This window comes from Anguilla rostrata, chromosome 3, assembly GCF_018555375.3.
Source record: "Anguilla rostrata isolate EN2019 chromosome 3, ASM1855537v3, whole genome shotgun sequence".
Classification (NCBI taxonomy): domain Eukaryota; kingdom Metazoa; phylum Chordata; class Actinopteri; order Anguilliformes; family Anguillidae; genus Anguilla; species Anguilla rostrata.
Genome location: NC_057935.1, coordinates 71,529,304 through 71,548,342, shown reverse-complemented (window position 1 = coordinate 71,548,342; position 19,039 = coordinate 71,529,304). Strand labels below are relative to the sequence as shown.

Genomic DNA, 19,039 nt, shown 5'->3' with positions numbered 1-19,039 from the left:
TGTGCACATACGCACACATTCTAATGTACCTCATGTGCTTGCTATTTGGGGGTTCAGGCCTGGCGTTTGCTCTGTTTACCCTTTTGGCTTTGTTCCTTTATTTATTTATTTATTTACTTATTTATTTGCTACTCTGTAAAGCGTATGTGTGACAGTTATCTGTAAAAAGCTCTATACCTATAAAATTGAATTGAATTGCATTAATAGAGTATCTGATTTTCAATAGTAGATGAATCAGAGGTGAACTCGTGGAAGTAAATCGGTGATGTTCTGTTTGGTAGGCTGTATACAAGTCAGACCTGGAGTGGCTGAAGGGGATTGGTTGGATGCCGCATGAGTCCTTGGAGGTGCTAAAAGTGAAGAACGCTCAGAAGATCCTGGCAGACGTGAGCTCCTTTCTCCCTCTTATAACCGAGCCTTGTGTTTTTATCTTGATGGAGAGAATCACATTTCTATGAAATTCCACACATCCTAAAATGATCTTTTTGCTCGCCATCGCCAAACAGAGAGGCTACCGTGTAAAACTGGATGACCTGAGTTTCTCAGCGCCGGTGGACAGAATGGACTTTGTCTGTGCCAAGAACGCTGCTGACATTCTGAACGAGGTGAGTGACGCGTCGTGTACTTCCTCTACTTCCTCTTTCTGAAGAAAGCGGTTCAGCTTACAGGGAGCTACAAACGCCATCACAAGAGAATGATGGTGTAAGGCATTGCCAAATATATCAGAGTGAGAGAAAAAACAATAAACTAGTCGGAATAACAGATTGGTGACCCCCCGTGACCCTGGCCAAGAATAAGCAGGTACAGATATTGGATGGATGAATGGATAGTCTGAATCAAACAGTGATGTTGGACATACCAAAAAACCTTTAAATCACTCGTGTTAATAAAATATGGTTCCAGTGCGGATGGAGTATAATATACGGTACGAGCCTGCAGAATATCTGAGCATAAATTTAATATTTTGGTATTTCTCTATAGACATTATTCTGCTCTGCTGTACATGATAATTTTTGATAATTAGGGATATCCTAACTTAAGCATGAGATAACACAAAATAAAAAAGGTTTTGTTTGGAAAATAATAGCTGTTGGAGGCATGCCATTGCATTTGCAGTATTGGCGATTTATTTCAACATGCAAAGTAACACAAACATGGTTTTTCTTGAGGACATAAAAAATAATAAAACAGAGCCTTGTTGGGTTTCAGTGTTGGGGCTCTTGTCATGGTCCTTCTGGTTGGTACATAAACTGTGGGCGATTTATGTGTTGTTGTTTTTTTTTTCCCAAAGTCGACAGGTGTCAAAAAAATGTTGATTCTTTTCTTCTTTCCATTTGCTGGTTTGTTAAGGCCAAGTATCGTGAAGCCTGGCACACGGACAAGACCAAGTACACCCTGGTGGACACTCCGCAGATGGCCGCTGCCCGGGAGGCCGCCAAGAACATCAACCAGGTAGGAAGAGTCGCTGAAAACACACGTGATCTGAACCCACTGATGCCCAGATTTCTCCCAGAGATTTCCTACATAAGCATCTATAGTCATCCAAAAACATATTCACAGATGAAAAAAGAGTGATAGAGACTTCAGCAGCTTGCCCGCTGGCTTAAACGGGTTAACCCAGGATCCAGTCGGAAGCTCGTTACCTTACCGCCGCACCTTCATTTTATTCGTTTCTACCTTTTTCTCTTTCTTCTTTGCAGCACCTTTACATCCAGGAGTGGGAGAAGACGAAGGCCTCGGGCTACCACCTGCCCGTAGATGCCGTGCCACTCAAGCACAGTGCCCTGAGTGCCCAAATCCAGAGTGATGTAAGTGTCCACTGGGGTTTGTCAGACAGTGTGAAGGGTAATGCATGCGTAGAGTAGGGCTGTAATTTTCGTATTACGACTAGAGGCATGTACTTTTGAGACAATACAATGATGAAGCCTATGCTGTTTACATTGCCTGTGCACAGTAAGGACTAAATCTAAATACATCAACCTGAACTGATCTCTTTTAGTACAAGTACCATGAAGGCTACCGCAAGCAAGTCGGACATCATATTGGATACCGTTGTGTCGAAGACGACCCCTTGATGGTGATGGCCGTGAATGCAGCCAAGATCGCCAGTGATGCTCTGTACAAGAAGGACTTCAACATGTCCAAGACTAAATACAACCTTCCAGTGGACATGCTGGCCTTCGAGTTGGCCAAGAAGTGCCAGATCCAAGTCAACGATAACAACTACCGAACCCGTCTGCATGAGTGGACCTGTCTCCCAGACCAGAACGATGTGATCCAAGCCAAGAAGGCCTATGACCTTCAGAGTGATGTAAGCAGTGAACTGAGTCATAGCCTTTCTTAAATTATTTATTCGAGTTATTTGAGGTGACAGGTACAAAGGCTACCTGTTTTTTTAAATTGTTGTTCTAATGGAAATACGAACATTCTAATTGCCTCACATGTGAGCTATTTCCTCATTAGCAAATTTCTACTGTTCGTGAACCATGTGTCGTTTCTTTCTGAACACTGAAGAAAGCTTGTTGCTGACTCTGCTTTTGCTCCAGCTTAGTCTATCACTTCGTACTTGCACATTTTCTTTTTCGCACTATATAATGCTATACCTCAAGCACTACTCAGTATATTTTTGCTAGACATATGAGGCTGACAGTATATACAGATTGAGAAAAAAGATGGCGTACACAATGTGAACATGCTAGCCGGAGTAGTTGGTACACTTTCTACGATGTGTGATTTTCATATTCCTGTTTCCGAGAGGAGTATATCCACATAGATGGCCTGTAGGTATATGCCTACATTGAACATTGCAGTGTTTTTTTTCACACTTTGGTATGTCTGCTTTCAGTACGTGTACAAAGCAGATTTGGAGTGGCTTCGCGGATGCGGGTGGGTGGCACTGGACTCAGTGGATCACATAAAAGTGAAGAAAGCGCAGGAGATCCTGAACGATGTACGTGCTGCTTTCCGATTTCAACCGCTTTTTTTAAACCATACATACACACACACACACACGCTCCCATTCTCATTCTCAATGTCACCTCATCTTCTCTCTCTCTCTGTGCAGAGGCTTTACACCAAAGACGCGAAGGAGAACTTTGAAAGGTTTACTCACATTGTGGATCGTCCCGAGATCATCCAAGCCAAGATCAACACCTTCCACCTCAGTGATGTAAGTTCTCTGGATGAACATCAGGGTTGTGCAGAGACCTTTTGAGGGGCAGGTGCTCAAAGTGAGAAAAGAATAGAATGGTTTTGTGAGTGGTTGTATGTTGTATGTTGGTAATAGTGGTATCATGTTTTTTTTGTGCATAGCTGAGGTACAAGGAGTCCTTCAACATGGAGAAAGGAAAGTACATCGGGTCAGTGGACACGCCCCAGATGGCTCACTGTCGAGAGGTGTCCAAGATCATCAGCGAGGTAACAAACCCCTAGTTACAGCCAAATATGTCACGCTACCTGTCATTACATGCTCACCCATCATTACATGCAACCTGTCATTACACTCTAATATTATATATATATATCTTATATTATATTATCGTAGTGGAATATAACACATTTTATCTCCCATTGACTGTGTCTCCATAGAAACTATACAAGTCCAGCTGGGACACCAGCAAGGCCACAGGATACCAGCTGGATAATGACTACGTCCCATTGGTTGAAGCGAAGCGCAACAAGGTGATCACCAGTGAGGTCAGTCCCCTTTTTTTATTTTGTTGTTTCCATAGGAGGATGCAATAATTATCAGACTGTTGTACTTATTGCTGTTTGAAATGTCTTGAACTTGTCATTGTTCGTTTTTTTTGGGGACATTCAGGTGAAATACAAGGGCGCCCACGAGAAGGCGAAGGGCCACTACATGGCCGGGACCACTGTGGACTTCCCCGAGGTCGTCCACGCTGCCGGCATCGAGAAGATGAAGAGTCTGGTGAGTCATCGTCAACTCCTCCCTACCTACCGCTGATGGCACCTCTGCCACCATTTTGTGTCAGGGAGAACTTCCTCTACTGTTCCTCAGAGCCATTATGATTTATAAAGGCAATAAGGAAAACCAGCAACTACATCTGGTTACCATCAGTCAGTAGTACTCATACATGTTCTATTTTCAGTAAGTTTCCTACATCTTTTTCCTTAACAAATTCTACAAAGAGACTCCCCCCAGTTAACAGAAATTCTGTTCCACCAACAAACGATGAAACAATTCATAAAAAATGTTAAAATAATGACATGCTTGATACACTCAGCAAAAAGTCATTTATGTCTAAATATTCCAATTATGTTATTCAAAACAGAAATTTGTTTTGACTGTAACACTTGCTGAAAAATCACGTTTTGTGTTTATATTGCCTTGGTACAAAATGAGTACAATAGTACAATTAGTACAATCTTAAGGAAAACCAGTAGATATCAATATACGGGCAATTATCTCCACCTGAGGCCTCAATGTACCGTTAACACGTATGAATGTTACAGCGACGCATTCTGTGTTACCACAGAGAACTTACCGGAAGGCGTATGAAGACACAAAAACCAAGCTCCACATCCCCTATGACATGGTGCACCACGTGGTGGCCAAGCGCTGCCAGGACATCCTCAGCGACATTCTCTACCGCACCTACCTGCACGAGTGGACCTGCCATCCCGACCAGAACGATGCCATCCATGCCCGCAAGGCCAACGAAATCTTAAGCGATGTACGTTCCCACTTCTACCTCATTTTTTTAAACAACTTTTTTATGTACAATGTCGCCCCCTTGTGGTGCAGCCTCTCCCAAGCCTTTTTCAGTTGGTCCTGGGATATGTAAACTTAAATCACAGCTATTTCTTCAGTTAAAAACAGCACAGTATAAGTGAGTAAAGTAGTGAAAGGTCTTTGGGCCATGCTCAGGTGTGATTAATAGGTAATGCGTGTGGTGTTGATAACCCAGGCAGGAAGTCCAATGTTTTTGGGAAAATTAAATACCACTTATTAAGTTGTTTGTACAAGTGATGCAGTCAAATATTGCACATTCTCTCAGCTGATTTTCTATGGATAGCCGCGATGGGAATTCTCACCTGAGGTGATGTCACTGCCCACCTGAGGTGATGTTGTGACTGACACACCTGAGGTGATGCCGTGACGCTTCCTTCCTCAGGTGTTCTACAAAGATGATCTCAACTGGATAAAAGGCACGGGCTGCTACAACTGGGACACGCCGGAGATGATCCGAGCCAAGAACGCCTATGAACTGCAGAGTGAAGTAAGCTTCTACGCTACGCTAGCAGAGCGTTAGGCCTCTGAGCCAAACACCATGAGACCTCTGAACCAAACACTATGAGGCCTCTGAGCCAAATACGATGTGGCTTCTGAGCCAATCACCTTGAGGCTTCTGAGCCAAATACCATGAGGCCTCTGAGCCAATCACCATGAGACCTCTGAGCCAAACACCATGAGGCCTCTGAGCCAAATACGATGTGGCTTCTGAGCCAATCACCTGAGCTCTGAGCCAATACCTGAGCTTCTGAGCCAATACCATGAGCCTCGAGCAATCCATGAGGCTCTGATCAACACGAGGCCTCTGAGCCAAATACGATGTGGCTTCTGAGCCAATCACCTTGATGCTTCTGAGCCAAATACCATGAGGCCTCTGAGCAAAAATACCATGAGGCCTCTGAGCCAAATACGATGTGGCTTCTGAGCCAAATATCATGAGGCCTCTGAGCCAAACACCATGAGGCCTCTTAGCCAATGACCATGAGACCTCTGAGCCAAACACCATGAGGCCTCTGAGCCAAATACGATGTGGCTTCTGAGCCAATCACCTTGAGGCCTCTGAGCAAAAATACCATGAGGCTTCTGAGTCAAATACCATGAGGCCTCTGAGCCAAACACCATGAGGCCTCTGTGCCAAATTTGATACAGTACAGATCAGTTATCACCAATACTTAACCTACATATTGAATACATACGTACTGTCTCTGATCCTTTTCCAGTGTGTGGACAGGGATACAGCATGTCAGCGCAGCGTTAGACCAGTGGTAGAGCCGTAATGGAGATTTTTTACACGAGTACAATGTCACATCTAAACACACCACAGAAAAATGACCAAGATCAACAGGCTCTGAAGGCGACAGAGTGCCGACAGCTGAATGCAGACGTACTGTTTACATCTGATTTTCCTTCTCAGGTTTCGCATCACGTTTCTAATTGCAGTTGTTTTTTTTTTTCCTCAGCTCAAATACAGAGCGGAGGCAAAGAAGGGATTCGACATCTTCTCCATGGTTACAGACACCCCAGTATACGTGACCGCTGTCCTGGGCCACACCTGGGCCAGTGATGTAATGGCCAATTATGAATCATGATTACCGTTAACCATTCTTTTTGTTTTTAAAGTCATTTTCTCCTCCCTCGTTCTTTATGCAGCAATTACATTTTTTTTCAATTTATTCTCAGCTTAACTACCGGGAGGCCTACCACCGGGAAAAGCACAAATACACCACCGTACTGGACAATTTCGACTATGTACGGTGCCATCACCTGAAAAGTATCTACAGCAATGTGAGTAGAAACCCATGTTTATTTATTTATTTTTTTAAAACGGTTATTTCAATCCTGGATGCTGATTGGCTGAGACCGCATTGTTACAGTGATCGCGAACCCGACACAGTAACAGTTATTCAAACAGGCCGTTTGTAAACAGTATCACTCAATGATTGTACACAAACGGTTACTTACGAATAATATTATAAATGAATATTTATGAAAGCATTTTGGCACTCGAGGCCGTGCTGTATCATGAATACACTCACAGCTACAAGGAGTTGCTGGCATCGTGCCTAACAGCAGCCCTGTGGCAGTGGCTGTATTCCTGATACAGCACGGCCTCGAGTGCCAGATTTCATCTCTTCCCATCCCTGGGTAAGTGGCCGCACTTTGCTGAGGGGTGTAACCAGGACCTAAAAAAATACTGAGGTCTTCTGGAGTGGGTTGAGGTGGTGGGATGGGGGTGTAAATGCTGTAAATGTAATATGCCTCTAGATTAGCCTTAAATTTGTGGTAATATTGAATTCCCCTCCTACATGAATTGCAACCGATGTTCTCACTAAAGAATGAGATTAAATGCAGGCTTTGGAAACAGACATGAAAAGAAAAATACTCACGACATGACCTCAGCGTCCACAGGGGTACAACAGTAGTTATGGCCCTGACTTGGCTTTCTCCTCTTTCTTTTCTTAGAAATTGTACAAAGATGTGTGGGAGAAGCTTAAGGCCACCGGCTACAGCTTACCGCTGGACTCCCAAGACATGACTCACGCCAAACGCCAGAAGGTCCTCTTGAGTAAGGTAAGTCAGCATCTGAACCAGAATATGGGAACATTTTAAGTCTGAAGTGATTGTCATTGGGAAGTTGTCACACGTATTTGAGGCTATATGTCTGTTTGACAAGGTTAGTACATTAGTTATGTACAGACGTATGTAAGCCAACTGTAACTTGAAATAAGTTTTATGGAAAGTATTCTGAATTATTTGAACACATTGAATGTGTTTGACTGGTCATACCAAGAACACATACTGCAAGTGGTTCTTATGAGGTGGAATTATTATGACCGGGTCTATCTGAGTGTGTTCCCTGGGGTTGTTTTCTTATAGAACCACTCTTGGTGACATTTAAACCAGCACTCACCCAACTGTTTGACATCTGTGTTCATTCAAATGTCCTTTCCTCCATCCAGGTGAAGTACCGTGAGGATTACGAGAAGTTCAAGTCGCTCTACTGCTTGCCCAAGTGCTTGGAGGACGACCCTGGGACCGCCAGGTGCATTCGAGTTGGGAAGCTCTGCCTGGACGTGAGTGGCCATCGACCGGACCACCCTTGAAAAAAACACATGAAAATCACATTTTGATCTTTTGATCATATTTTCACTGATCGGTCACTGATTTTTAAAAATCTGAACTACAATTTTCACATGTAAAAATGAAACAAGAAAAGACTTAAACCGGCATAGGTTGCCCTGTTCCACTCTCATCTTATAAATGGGATTATTTTTGTAGTTCACATGTGTTCTCTTCACATGTTGGTTTTTCACATGTGGCTCTTGAACACATGTGGTTTCTCAACAGGTGATTTTTTTTGTAAGGGGGGTGCGATTAGAACCTTCTATTTTTTGGGTGCACCAATCAAAAACTGGGTGTGCCTAGGACACCCAGGATACAGTGTGCCGCCGCCATTGCAGCTGATGATGTTTGATTTTTGGCTTGCCAGCATAGCCCTACCCTTCCTTGATGTGACCCTCCATCTTGCCTGTGCGTTCCAGCGCTTGTACAGGGAGGCCTACGAGAAGTCCAAAGCCCGGATACACATACCACCCGACATGCAGGAGATGGTGTCCGCACGCAACACCCAGAAGATGATCAGCGACGTCGACTACCGCAAGTATCTGCACCAGTGGATCTGCCTGCCGGACATGCAGGTCTACACCCAGGCCCGCAAGGTCAACGAGCAGCTCAGCGATGTGAGTGCCCCGCCAGCCCTGCTTCACCTCTGTCCCACCGCACTCACCCTGGTAGAACCCATAGAACCCGAGTTTCCGATCTCTGAACTCTGAACTGGAAGTTTCCACTTCTCTTTAAACTGCAAACACTGAATGCTGGGGGTTTGGCTTCAGTGTTGGTTCAGCTGAGACTTTCTCATGCAAGGTTTTAGCCTAAAGACACTTGAAGCCTTCTATGACCAGGGTTTAAACCAGTGCTGCCCAGCCCTGTTACTGGAGATCTACCATCCTGTAGGTTTTCACTCCAACCCTAACAAAGCACACCTCATTCAACACCTAGAGATCTCATTGAGCTGCTAATAATTAGAGTCAGGTGTGCCAGATTATGGTTTGAAAGGAACAGGGTTGGGCAGCCCTGGTTTAGATATATTGATAATCTAGATGGAGATCATATATCAGTCTCACTCAAGACTATCCTGGTATTCTATTACCTCCATTATAATGCCTAGCCCGTAGTGGTCTCTGTGGTCTTGTCTCTAATAGTGTCTTCATGATCCCTGTGCCTCTACAGGTCTTCTACAAGGATGACCTCAACTGGCTGAAGGGGGTTGGCTGCTTGGTGTGGGACACACCTGAGATTCTGCGGTGCAAGCATTCCTATAATCTACAGAGCCAGGTAAGCAGGTGCATCTGTCCCTCCGGCCACCCTATCTTCCTTCCTCTCTCTTGTTCTAACACTCACTTCCCCCCCACGTTCGCTTACATCACTTCCTCTCTCTCTGCCTTCACTTCCCCCCCTTCTCTATCCCATCTCTATCCGATGTTGCCTTCCTGTAGTAAGCTACTCTGTGCTGTTCTATGCCCCAGTCCCCTTCTCGGGTATGAAAGGAGTTATTATTACATTTATGTGAGTGATGTGTCACGGTTTCTCTTCCAGAACCACTACAAAGCCAAAGCACTGGAGCGCTTGAACGAATTTACCGAAGTGTTGGACACTCCTCTCTACAGGACGTGCAAGGACAGTTCCGTTAGCAACAGTGAAGTAAGTTGGGCCCAAACCGTCCTTCCCCCAGTTTCTCAGTAGAATTGTAAACAGAACATCTCAAAGGAACTGACCCAGACCCCATGGAGCAGTTAAGAATTATTTCCACGACCCAGTGTGAACGTCGCTGCATCTATCTGTGGCGTCCCGTCTGTGTGTGTGTGTGTGTGTGTGTGTGTGTACGTTCTCCCTGAATATCTGAATGTGTGTCTCAGCTGCTAACGATACTCTCTCTTCCTGTCCTCAGCTCAGGTATCGCAGCGATTACATCGCCAACGTCAAGGGCATGACCAGCTCCCCCGCCGTTACCTTAGATACGGAGAGAGCGCGCCGCGGAAACTACATACAGAGCGATGTGGGTGGTCCCTCTACGCAGGCTCTTACCCATGAATGAATGAATGAATTCATTCATTCATTCATTCATTAATAATTGCTTTTTCATAGCACTTTTCCAAACACTCAAAGTGCTTTACAGTGATGAGGGGGATCTCACCTCACCCACCACCAATGTGTAGCACCCACCTGAATGATGCATGGCAGCCATTTTGCACCAGAATGCTCACCACACATTAGCTGAGGTGGAGAGGGAGAGAACATATTTTAGCCAATTAAATCAGAGGATGATTTGGTGGAAGGTTTGAGGATATAAAACCCTGCACAATGCACAGTTCCTTAAACGTAGTTAAATTAATTAAATTTATTAAATGTATTAGACAAAATACATGTCTACACATGGTGGAGAGGAATTTGAATGTATATTACAGCTATATTCATGCTGTAGTTGTGGGCACTGTGGACGTGCATTTTTATGACTAAGATACTCTTGAGAGAGCTCTCAACTGTTGTACCAAGTCAAGTCAAGTCAAGTCAAATCAATCAAGTCAAGTCAAATCAAGTCAATCTTTATTATCCCCAAGGACATTGTGCAGACAGGGCTAATAAACAAACAGTTATGACACAAAGGCTCCTAAGACTGGACATGTTACACCAGAGTATACAGGTATGATCAATGCACAAGCCACCTTTACTTCACAGTTCAATAGGTGTACCTGTACTGGCAGGGTGATCAAATTTACTAAATGTATTTTTCCATGTGTATAAAAAAAAATTATGTGGCGGTTTATGAATTTGGGAGTCACAAATAGGTTCACAGACTGCTTCTCTTTCTGTTCCAGAACATTTACAAAGAGGCCAGCAAGAACTTCATGCCCACTGGCTACAAGATTCCTCTGGACACTCCATACAACAAACAGGCCAAGAGCAACAGCTTCATCTTCAGCAATGTAAGAGACCAAGTGACCATTTGGCCATTTCTATTTTGACCATTGTTCTTTGTAGTTTTTTAAACAATTGTCATTGTTCTACAGGTGAAGTACAAGGAAGCATATGACCACACGAAGGCGAAGGACTACACCCTTGACCACAGAAGCGTAAACTTTGTCAACATTAAGAAAACGAACCAGGTCACCAACGAGGTGAGTAGGATATCTACTGCTCATTAACAGTTCTTTTTATTGTTCTGTTGTTTTGATTGACTTACACACTTGTAAATATATATGATTTTTCAATGTGCAGCATCCACTTTGAACTGATGCTTTTTTTTTTTTTACAAAAGGCCTTTCTGTTGGAAAATAGAACCCTGAATGCATCTGGTCAAAATGGCAGAGATTCCAAAACAATATGTGGTCGTGACAAACGACGGCCGGACAGGCCGTTAACCGGTGTTGACCGTTTGGTGTCTTTTGGTTTCACGGCAGCGGCTCTACCGCCAACTCTACCAGAAAATGAAGGACAAGATCCACACCACCTACGACACCCCCGAGATCCGGCAGGTCAAGGCCACCCAGAAAGCTGTCAGCGATGTGAGTGCCCTTTCCCCTGCCTCCCATCCTCGTGAAGGTTCTCTCCTCCTTGTAAATGAGGAAGCATTTGTGCTCCCGTATGGGAACCTGCTCTCGAAGACAATGGGGTTCTTTGGGTTCTTGTCTCCATGGGGGGGAACCCTTTCTAGTTCTTTATGGAACCCTGTATGGTAGGTGTGAAAGTGTGACAGAAAGCTCCCAGATTAAACTATTTTGCCAGAAAATGAACCAAAAGAACTACTGTTGAACTACTGTAGGTAGAATTCCTCTGTGGAGCCTTTTGGAACCCTTTCTTATGAGCGTGTATGTGAACTTCAAACACCCTAGAACTAAAACACCCATCAAGTTAAATTTAGTTTAGTGATTTTCACATGCTGTTTTTTTTTTCTTTCTTGTTTCCCGTCTGCAGCTGCGCTACAAAGAGAAGTACTTCAGTAACAGGGGGAACCTGATCTCCATGCCCATCACCCCGGAACTGATGCACTGCTACCATGTCAACCACATCACCAGCGATGTGCGTTTTTCAGCCCTGTCTGGTGAACTTAGCTCCCAGCATTTTCTCTTCAGTCAGCAGAGGCAGATATAACCGTAGAATCTTTAAAAAATATTGGTAATGCTTCATTTAAGTCGTCAAACAAGCTATGTTGTAATGCACAAGTAAGAAAATATAAAATATGGCTGTGGTACTCTCCCATAAAAGACTTAACAATTAAAATAAGCCTCAGATCACATCGGATCATATTGAGCTCATGTAAACATTGTCAAAGTAATGACCTTTGTACTGTGTGTGTGTGTGTGTGTGTCCACAGGTGAAATATAAGGAGGACCTACAGTGGCTGAGGGGACTTGGCTGCTTCCTGTACGACACACCTGAGATGATCCGAATTCGCAACCTCAACAATTTCCGGGTAATAATAATAATAATAATAATAATAATAACTATATCCTCTAGTAAACACCTGACCTCTTTACTGTAAATGCTTCCTCTTATTTAAAGAATGCACATGAAATAACAAAGCTAATAGATATGAAAGTAGATCTTATGTTTCCTTTCTTGATTCCCGCCAGATGAACTATGAAGTCGACGCGAAGAAGACGCGCAGCCAGTATGCCGTGGTTCTGCAGACGCCCGAGTACAAACGAGTGTCCGAGCTCAAAGTCCACCTGAGTAACGTAAGCAAGTCAGATGGAACTTTTCTTCAGCACTAGTAGTGACATCACTGATAACACCCACCGTACATTAGGACCATCATCTGTGATGTGGATGCATTGCCACCTCTCCGCGTATCGCTGTGTGTTTTGTTTTGTGTCTGCCTCCCTACAGCTGGTGTACAAGGCCAAAGGCAACGAGGAGAAGACAAAGTTCAACTGCAAGCCGGACTGCCTGGACATTCGCAGGGCTAAGTGGGCTCAGCAACTCACCAACAAGGTACCGATCTGCACCAATCACTGCTGTGGACCAAATCTACAGCAGGTCCAGCTGTGTACCTGGTTCCTCTGTCTGAGTAGCACTGCTTTTATTCCCTATCAGAATATACCACCATACTCTACAATGTAACACAGTCTCATGTGGCACAGTGGTGCAGTGGATAGCACTGTCACCTCACACCAAGGATGGTCCTGGGTTTGAATTCGTGTCCGCGTGGGTTTCCTCCGAATAGCCAGTTTTCCTCCCACAATCCAAAGACATGCAGGTTAAGCTACTGGGACTGGGCATTGTACAACCCTACCCTGCATACATTTGAGATTAATAAATAAATATCATTTAAACCAATTTTGAAATGTACACTGATGGTTAACAATTTCCTGTTGAGGGTACTGTGCTGATGTGTTCTGTCTCCCCCCCCCTCCCCATTCAGTACCTGTACACAGACCTGGCCGCTAAGGAGAGGTGCTTCTTCACTCAGACCACGGACAGCCCCATTCTGCACCACTTCCGGAACATGAAGGTGGTGCACAGTGAGGTGAGAAGGTCCTCTAACGGCCCGGGGAAGCTGCCCAAAACGGAGGCATCATTTAGGGAATCCCTGCTACGGGCCTTCCCTAACGCCCAGGCCCTGGAGCTGTTGAATGTTCCCTCTTCTTTGGGACCTGCTCCACAGGGAAACGCCATAATAGAGTCAGATATAACTATATATTGTTTGAATATAAGATATATAAAATAAGTCAGATATTAATTAAAAAGTGTGCATATTGTCATCAGTATAAGTGGATGTGCTCTTGCAAGCATATGTGATCCACTGGTGGGTCTGGCTGGGAGTTTGGAAGCCTCTGGTTTTCTCTGGTTTGTGAGGTTTAATCTTATGTTATGAGATTTAATCTTGTTGGTACCGCCTCCTGCCTGTCTCTCTCTCTCTCTCTCTCTGTTTAACTCGCTGGCATTTCTCCCCTCTCAGAAAAAATACAGGGACCAGTACGAGAAGCTGAAGCACAAGCACACCTCCATCGCCGACACGCCCATCGCCATCCGAGCCAAGAAGGCCTACCTCAACGCCAGCGATGTGAGTGACCGTGTGACTCGCCCCCCCGCCTCTGTCCTGAGTTCTTCAGTTTCATTTCTCTCCTGCACTTTGAGTTTCTTCCTAATAGCCTCCATACTCACTCCCTGTTACCCCCCCCCCCCAACAGCTGCGCTACAAGGAGACATTTGAGTTGGCCAAGGGACACTACCACACCGTGAAGGATGCGCTGGACATTGTCTACCACCGCAAGGTCACTGATGACATCAGCCAGGTCAGTGTTTCCTGGCAACAGGATACCATGTGCATACACTTCAAGTCTTAAGTGTTATTATTGTAATTCTAAATATTATTAAAATAAAGTCTTATTTTAATTACTTTTGCTCCCAAGTATCTTTACTTGTTTTTAAGCTACTTTTTGCTTGACAAGTGATATTGCCTTACCCCATTGCCAAATCTTGAAATTAGTGTCTCACTTTTTTGGCAATCTTTGGTCTTAATAAAAAAAACTAATAGAAACAAGGTTTAAAGTGTAAATATAAGATTAAAAAGCTTGTTGAGATTAACTTTAACTTATTTGTTTTTTGCAGTGTACATTTACATTTAGTCTCACTTTGGATGCTGGAGTGAAGTCTGCACAGCTTTTCTGATCTCATATCTTGATCATGGGCATCTTGTCACAATAACTCCGTAATTCATGCATGCCGCTATAATGAATACATGAGAATTGACATTCCTTTGGTCTCTGCTCAGGTTAAGTACAAAGAGAAGTACGTCGGCTCCGTGGGCCAGTGGAGATCCATTCCCGACCGGCCAGAGCTCTTCCACCACAGGGTTGTGGGTCACAACGCCAGCACTGTGAGAGCAACGCCTGCCGCCGGTCACCGTTCTCGTTATTAGCATTCATAGCGCTAGTGCTAACTATTAGCAATATAGATAATGCAGTGCAAATGAACAGGAATAAGAGTTATTGATGACAGATCATTGATTTGGATTAAAAGCACATTAGCGCATTTATATGGCTAGTTTTATGACGGTAATGAAATGGCAGTTATCACACGTTATTCTGAAGTTAATTTAGCGATGTCTAAAAATCATGAAATATTGATTAATTTGGATTGCGAAATTCTAATCCTCCACTTCCTCACACCACACACAAAACATACACACTCTCTTTCCCCCCCTCTCTCTTTCTCTCTCCCTCTCTCTGCCTCTCTCTCTCTGCCCCCCCTCCCCTCTCTCTCCCCCACCCCCTCTCTCTCTCTCTCTCTCTCCAGGTGAAGTACAAGGAGGACCTTGAGTGGCAGAAGGGCATTGGCTGCTATGTATGGGACACGCCTTTAATGGTGCTGGCGGAGAACAACAGGAACCTGTACAGCCAGGTGAGTGACTGAGCCTCACTTAATCACACAGTCCGCATCGCAAACACAACTATAACAACAATAATGATGATACATTTAATAATTTATCATTAATAATCATACATATTATTTTACAAATTGTATATTTCATAATTAATTATTTGTAAAATAATTATGCATATTATTTTACAAATTATATATTTAATAATTAATTATTTGTAAAAAATGATACATATTATTTTACAAATTAGAAATTTAATACTTTATTATTAATAATGATACATATTATTTTGCTGAGTAAATGAGTAGTAACTTCTTTTATTAAGTCTGGTTGTAATAATTAAATGGTCTTTAAAAAGAGCCTTTCAGACCCGTGACCTCTTGCTTTGTCTTGGGGTGACAGAGGCTGTACAAAGTGTCTTCCGAGAAGAACAGAGACAACTTCAAATACACCAGTGACGCCCCGTTCTTCCGGGTGGCCAAGCACGCCTCCACTCTCCTGGATTATGTAAGTCAGGCCAAATACTGGCAATAATTTATCTCATGTAATCTATGAATGGACATTGCACTGTGTGAAATATATGTCCTCTATTTTATATTTACATAATTTATTGTATAATCTACTTTGTGTATATTGCTATACATTGCTGATGTGTTACAAATAATTGTATACATTTATACATTTATATTCTACTATTATTCATAATAATCGAACTTAATTGAGATCGTAGTTAAAGGTAAAATATTGAGCTTTTCAAAAGCATTTTTGTAGTTACATTGTTTTTGAGTGGCATTTAATGTGGTGACGATAGGAGTGTCGATAAGCATTTTCTTGTGCATTGCTCTGAAAAGCAAATGCTGCTCAAAATGTTGCTGTTTTGATGTTGCCACTGTTTAAGTTCTTTGTGATAATTCCCATGATATTGCACCGTAAACCCTCTTAAAGGGCTGTTTGCCAGTTGTCTTTAAAGCCCTTATCACCTTTTTGAGCAGAAGTTGTACACAGCTAACTATGAACTGAGCAAGGATAAGTACACCCTCGTGGTTGATGACCCAAAAAATCTCCTAGCCAGGGAGGTTAAAAAAATGAGCCAGGTAAAACTCGGAGCACAGGTGCTCCACCCCACCCCGCCCCACCCCAGCGTCTCGCAGAGCGCCGTCATCAAGCTCGCTCGCGCATGACATCATCGGCAGCCTTTGTGATGTCATGGCCTTGAGGTTGTGACATGGCACGCCCGCCTCTCTGTCGGTCTCTTTCAGCGGTCGGGTATTTCCTGCCGCTGAAAGGTCTTTATTGCTTTACGTGTGCGACACTTGCTCACGCTGTGCACTCCAGGCACTCCCCACTCATGCTGCAGTAGAGCTACCTGCTGTGGCCTTTCAATGCCAGACAATTTGAAATGGCCACCAATTACTCCCCCCCCCAGAATTGAGCCCTGATTTTGCCCCAGAAACAAAAATGGCGGGTTGACCTGGAGTTCACAGGCTAGGACACAGGGGTAAAAACACCTACGGAGGAATCCGGGAGCCTCCTGTCCTCGCTCCGTCTGTCACCTGTCAGCCCACCTGTGCTCACTGTGTGCTCGCACCGCATGTGTGTGTGTGTGTGTGTGTGTGTCTGCGCCAACAGAACAGGTATAAGTTCCGGGCCAAGGAGCTTCTGAAGAGCGGCTGCAATGAGCTGCTGAGGCCGGACTTCCTCAGCGCCATGTATAACTCTAACATGTGGAGTAAGGTAACCACCGACCCGGGACAGGGCCCCAACCCTGCCCCCCACCCCCTTCTACCCCCCTAAACCCTGCCCCGTCCCCCGGACTTCCTCAGCGCCATGTATAACTCTAACATGTGGAGTAAGGTAACCATTGACCTGGGACAGGGCCCCAACCCTGCCCCCACCCCCGACTACCCCCTAAACCCTGCCCCCCACCCCGTCTACCCCCTAAACCCTGCCCCCGGACTTCCTCAGCGCCATGTATAACTCTAACATGTGGAGTAAGGTAACCATCGACCTGGGACAGGGCCCCAACCCTGCCCCCCACCCCCGACTACCCCCCTAAACCCTGCCTCCCCCCCGGACTTCCTCAGCGCCATGTATAACTCTAACATGTGGAGTAAGGTAACCATCGACCCAGAAGCCCATCCTCCTCCCTCAACCATCCCTGTCCCCACCCCAATTCTACCCTTAAAACACTGGCAGAATCCCTGAGTCTAACTAGGTTATTGTGCCCCAATTGACATCTACTGACTCACCTGTGAGCCCACTCTGACGCTCCCCCCCCCTCCCCTCTGCCTGGTTTAGCATCCCTATTGATCCTAGACTGCACTGTCCCCTCTTAACCCCCTGCAGCACCAGGATCTACAGAGCCAAGGCAGGCCACTAAAGGACTAGGCGAAGGGAGAGCCTTTTATGGATATTTTTAAACATGATTCTGCCTCTTCTCTATATATCCATATATTAATAATATATAAAATATATTATAAAATATATTTTTATGATAATATAATATTAATATTCAAATTAATACTCTTTATATGCGTATTATTATACATATTATATATAATTTTTATATGCAAGAAAAAAAAATCCCTAATTTTAGAATGAATTTCCCCTAATGACTCTCTAATCTGGTATAATAGTGTAATAATCTGATGAGATCAGAGAAGAGGGTTAGTACTGTTTGGAGATATTTCCCAGAGTTCCCAGTTCTAGCAGAAGAGAAATTGTCTGAGAGACATGCCCATCACATTTGTCTGAGCATGGCTTTCCTCCTGAGCTGTTCCACTGTCTGCTGCACGTCCGTGTAATGTGTGTGCCAGCCCTGTGTGTTTACGTATCTGCTTAATCATTTATATTTATGTTAGAGTGCATTGACTGTAGTCAGAAATTGTAACATTTTTATAAGCAGCATTCAAGGTTGTAGTAGCAGCCATTATAAATAATAACTGAACAGGAGTTGTAGAAGCTCTAGTTGAGCACAGAAGGCATAATATAATGACATTTACAATGTTGTCAGATGATTTGTATATTATATATTTATATATTGGTTTATTGTTGATGTGTTTATTTATAAGATGCTTTATAGATATTGGCAGTCAGATTTACAGTTATAGACACATAGGATTAGATATACAGATGGACAGATAGACAAAGATAGATATATTCAGACAGACAGATAGATAGATAGATGATAGACAGACAGGTAGACAGACAAATACAAAGATAGATATATAGATAGATAGATGATAGACAGACAGACAGACAGACAGATAGTTAGGTTGTAATATAGATAGATAGATAGACAGATATTACTCTGTGTGTCTCCATAGCGACAATGTGCCTGATTTTGTTTGCTGTTCTCCATCTTGCGCAGTGGAAGTACAAGGAGAAGTATGAGAAGAACAAGGACAAGTACACCACCGTCCTGGAGACCCCGCAGCACTTCATGCACAAGCGCAACAAGCAGATCAGCGACGTGCGTCCCCCCGCCCCCCCGCCCCCCCCTCGCTTAGCAACCGGCCTCGCTTAGCAACCGGCCCCCACTACTCCTCATCTGAAGCTCACTCACTGCATATTTCCACCTTATCTTCAACTGTCACATTTATTATCAGTTAAGGTGTCGTATATATCAATGGAACACCAGTAAAAAAAATTGAATCTGCGTGATTCAAATGTAATTAAAATTCCAAATAATTTGGATCACAAAGTGGCTGTTATCTTCTGCCAACACACAAGAATAGAATTGTATTTAGAACTACTGTAGAGCCTATATGTACTATTGTATGAAGATTTATTGCATAGAAAAATCATAGTAATTTTTGTAAACAGTGATTGTGATTTAT

At 43.9% G+C, this 19,039-nt stretch overlaps 1 protein-coding gene across 1 annotated transcript in view; it reads left to right on the top strand.

Annotated features, from left to right (window-relative positions):
• The window catches only part of neb (nebulin), a 96,981-nt gene that overhangs the window by 58,553 nt on the left and 19,389 nt on the right, over window positions 1-19,039 (top strand). Inside the window, exons 78-112 of the mRNA XM_064329654.1 lie at window positions 282-386; window positions 507-605; window positions 1,351-1,452; window positions 1,701-1,808; window positions 2,000-2,311; window positions 2,846-2,950; window positions 3,065-3,169; window positions 3,313-3,417; window positions 3,589-3,696; window positions 3,821-3,931; window positions 4,500-4,697; window positions 5,139-5,243; window positions 6,217-6,321; window positions 6,437-6,541; window positions 7,220-7,327; window positions 7,717-7,830; window positions 8,299-8,496; window positions 9,047-9,151; window positions 9,413-9,517; window positions 9,765-9,872; window positions 10,693-10,800; window positions 10,885-10,992; window positions 11,275-11,379; window positions 11,789-11,893; window positions 12,189-12,287; window positions 12,448-12,552; window positions 12,704-12,808; window positions 13,239-13,343; window positions 13,776-13,880; window positions 14,008-14,112; window positions 14,592-14,696; window positions 15,116-15,220; window positions 15,603-15,707; window positions 16,830-16,934; window positions 18,571-18,672. Coding sequence (XP_064185724.1) covers window positions 282-386; window positions 507-605; window positions 1,351-1,452; window positions 1,701-1,808; window positions 2,000-2,311; window positions 2,846-2,950; window positions 3,065-3,169; window positions 3,313-3,417; window positions 3,589-3,696; window positions 3,821-3,931; window positions 4,500-4,697; window positions 5,139-5,243; window positions 6,217-6,321; window positions 6,437-6,541; window positions 7,220-7,327; window positions 7,717-7,830; window positions 8,299-8,496; window positions 9,047-9,151; window positions 9,413-9,517; window positions 9,765-9,872; window positions 10,693-10,800; window positions 10,885-10,992; window positions 11,275-11,379; window positions 11,789-11,893; window positions 12,189-12,287; window positions 12,448-12,552; window positions 12,704-12,808; window positions 13,239-13,343; window positions 13,776-13,880; window positions 14,008-14,112; window positions 14,592-14,696; window positions 15,116-15,220; window positions 15,603-15,707; window positions 16,830-16,934; window positions 18,571-18,672 — 4,083 coding nt within the window. The remainder of the gene's footprint in view (window positions 1-281; window positions 387-506; window positions 606-1,350; window positions 1,453-1,700; window positions 1,809-1,999; window positions 2,312-2,845; window positions 2,951-3,064; window positions 3,170-3,312; window positions 3,418-3,588; window positions 3,697-3,820; window positions 3,932-4,499; window positions 4,698-5,138; window positions 5,244-6,216; window positions 6,322-6,436; window positions 6,542-7,219; window positions 7,328-7,716; window positions 7,831-8,298; window positions 8,497-9,046; window positions 9,152-9,412; window positions 9,518-9,764; window positions 9,873-10,692; window positions 10,801-10,884; window positions 10,993-11,274; window positions 11,380-11,788; window positions 11,894-12,188; window positions 12,288-12,447; window positions 12,553-12,703; window positions 12,809-13,238; window positions 13,344-13,775; window positions 13,881-14,007; window positions 14,113-14,591; window positions 14,697-15,115; window positions 15,221-15,602; window positions 15,708-16,829; window positions 16,935-18,570; window positions 18,673-19,039) is intronic.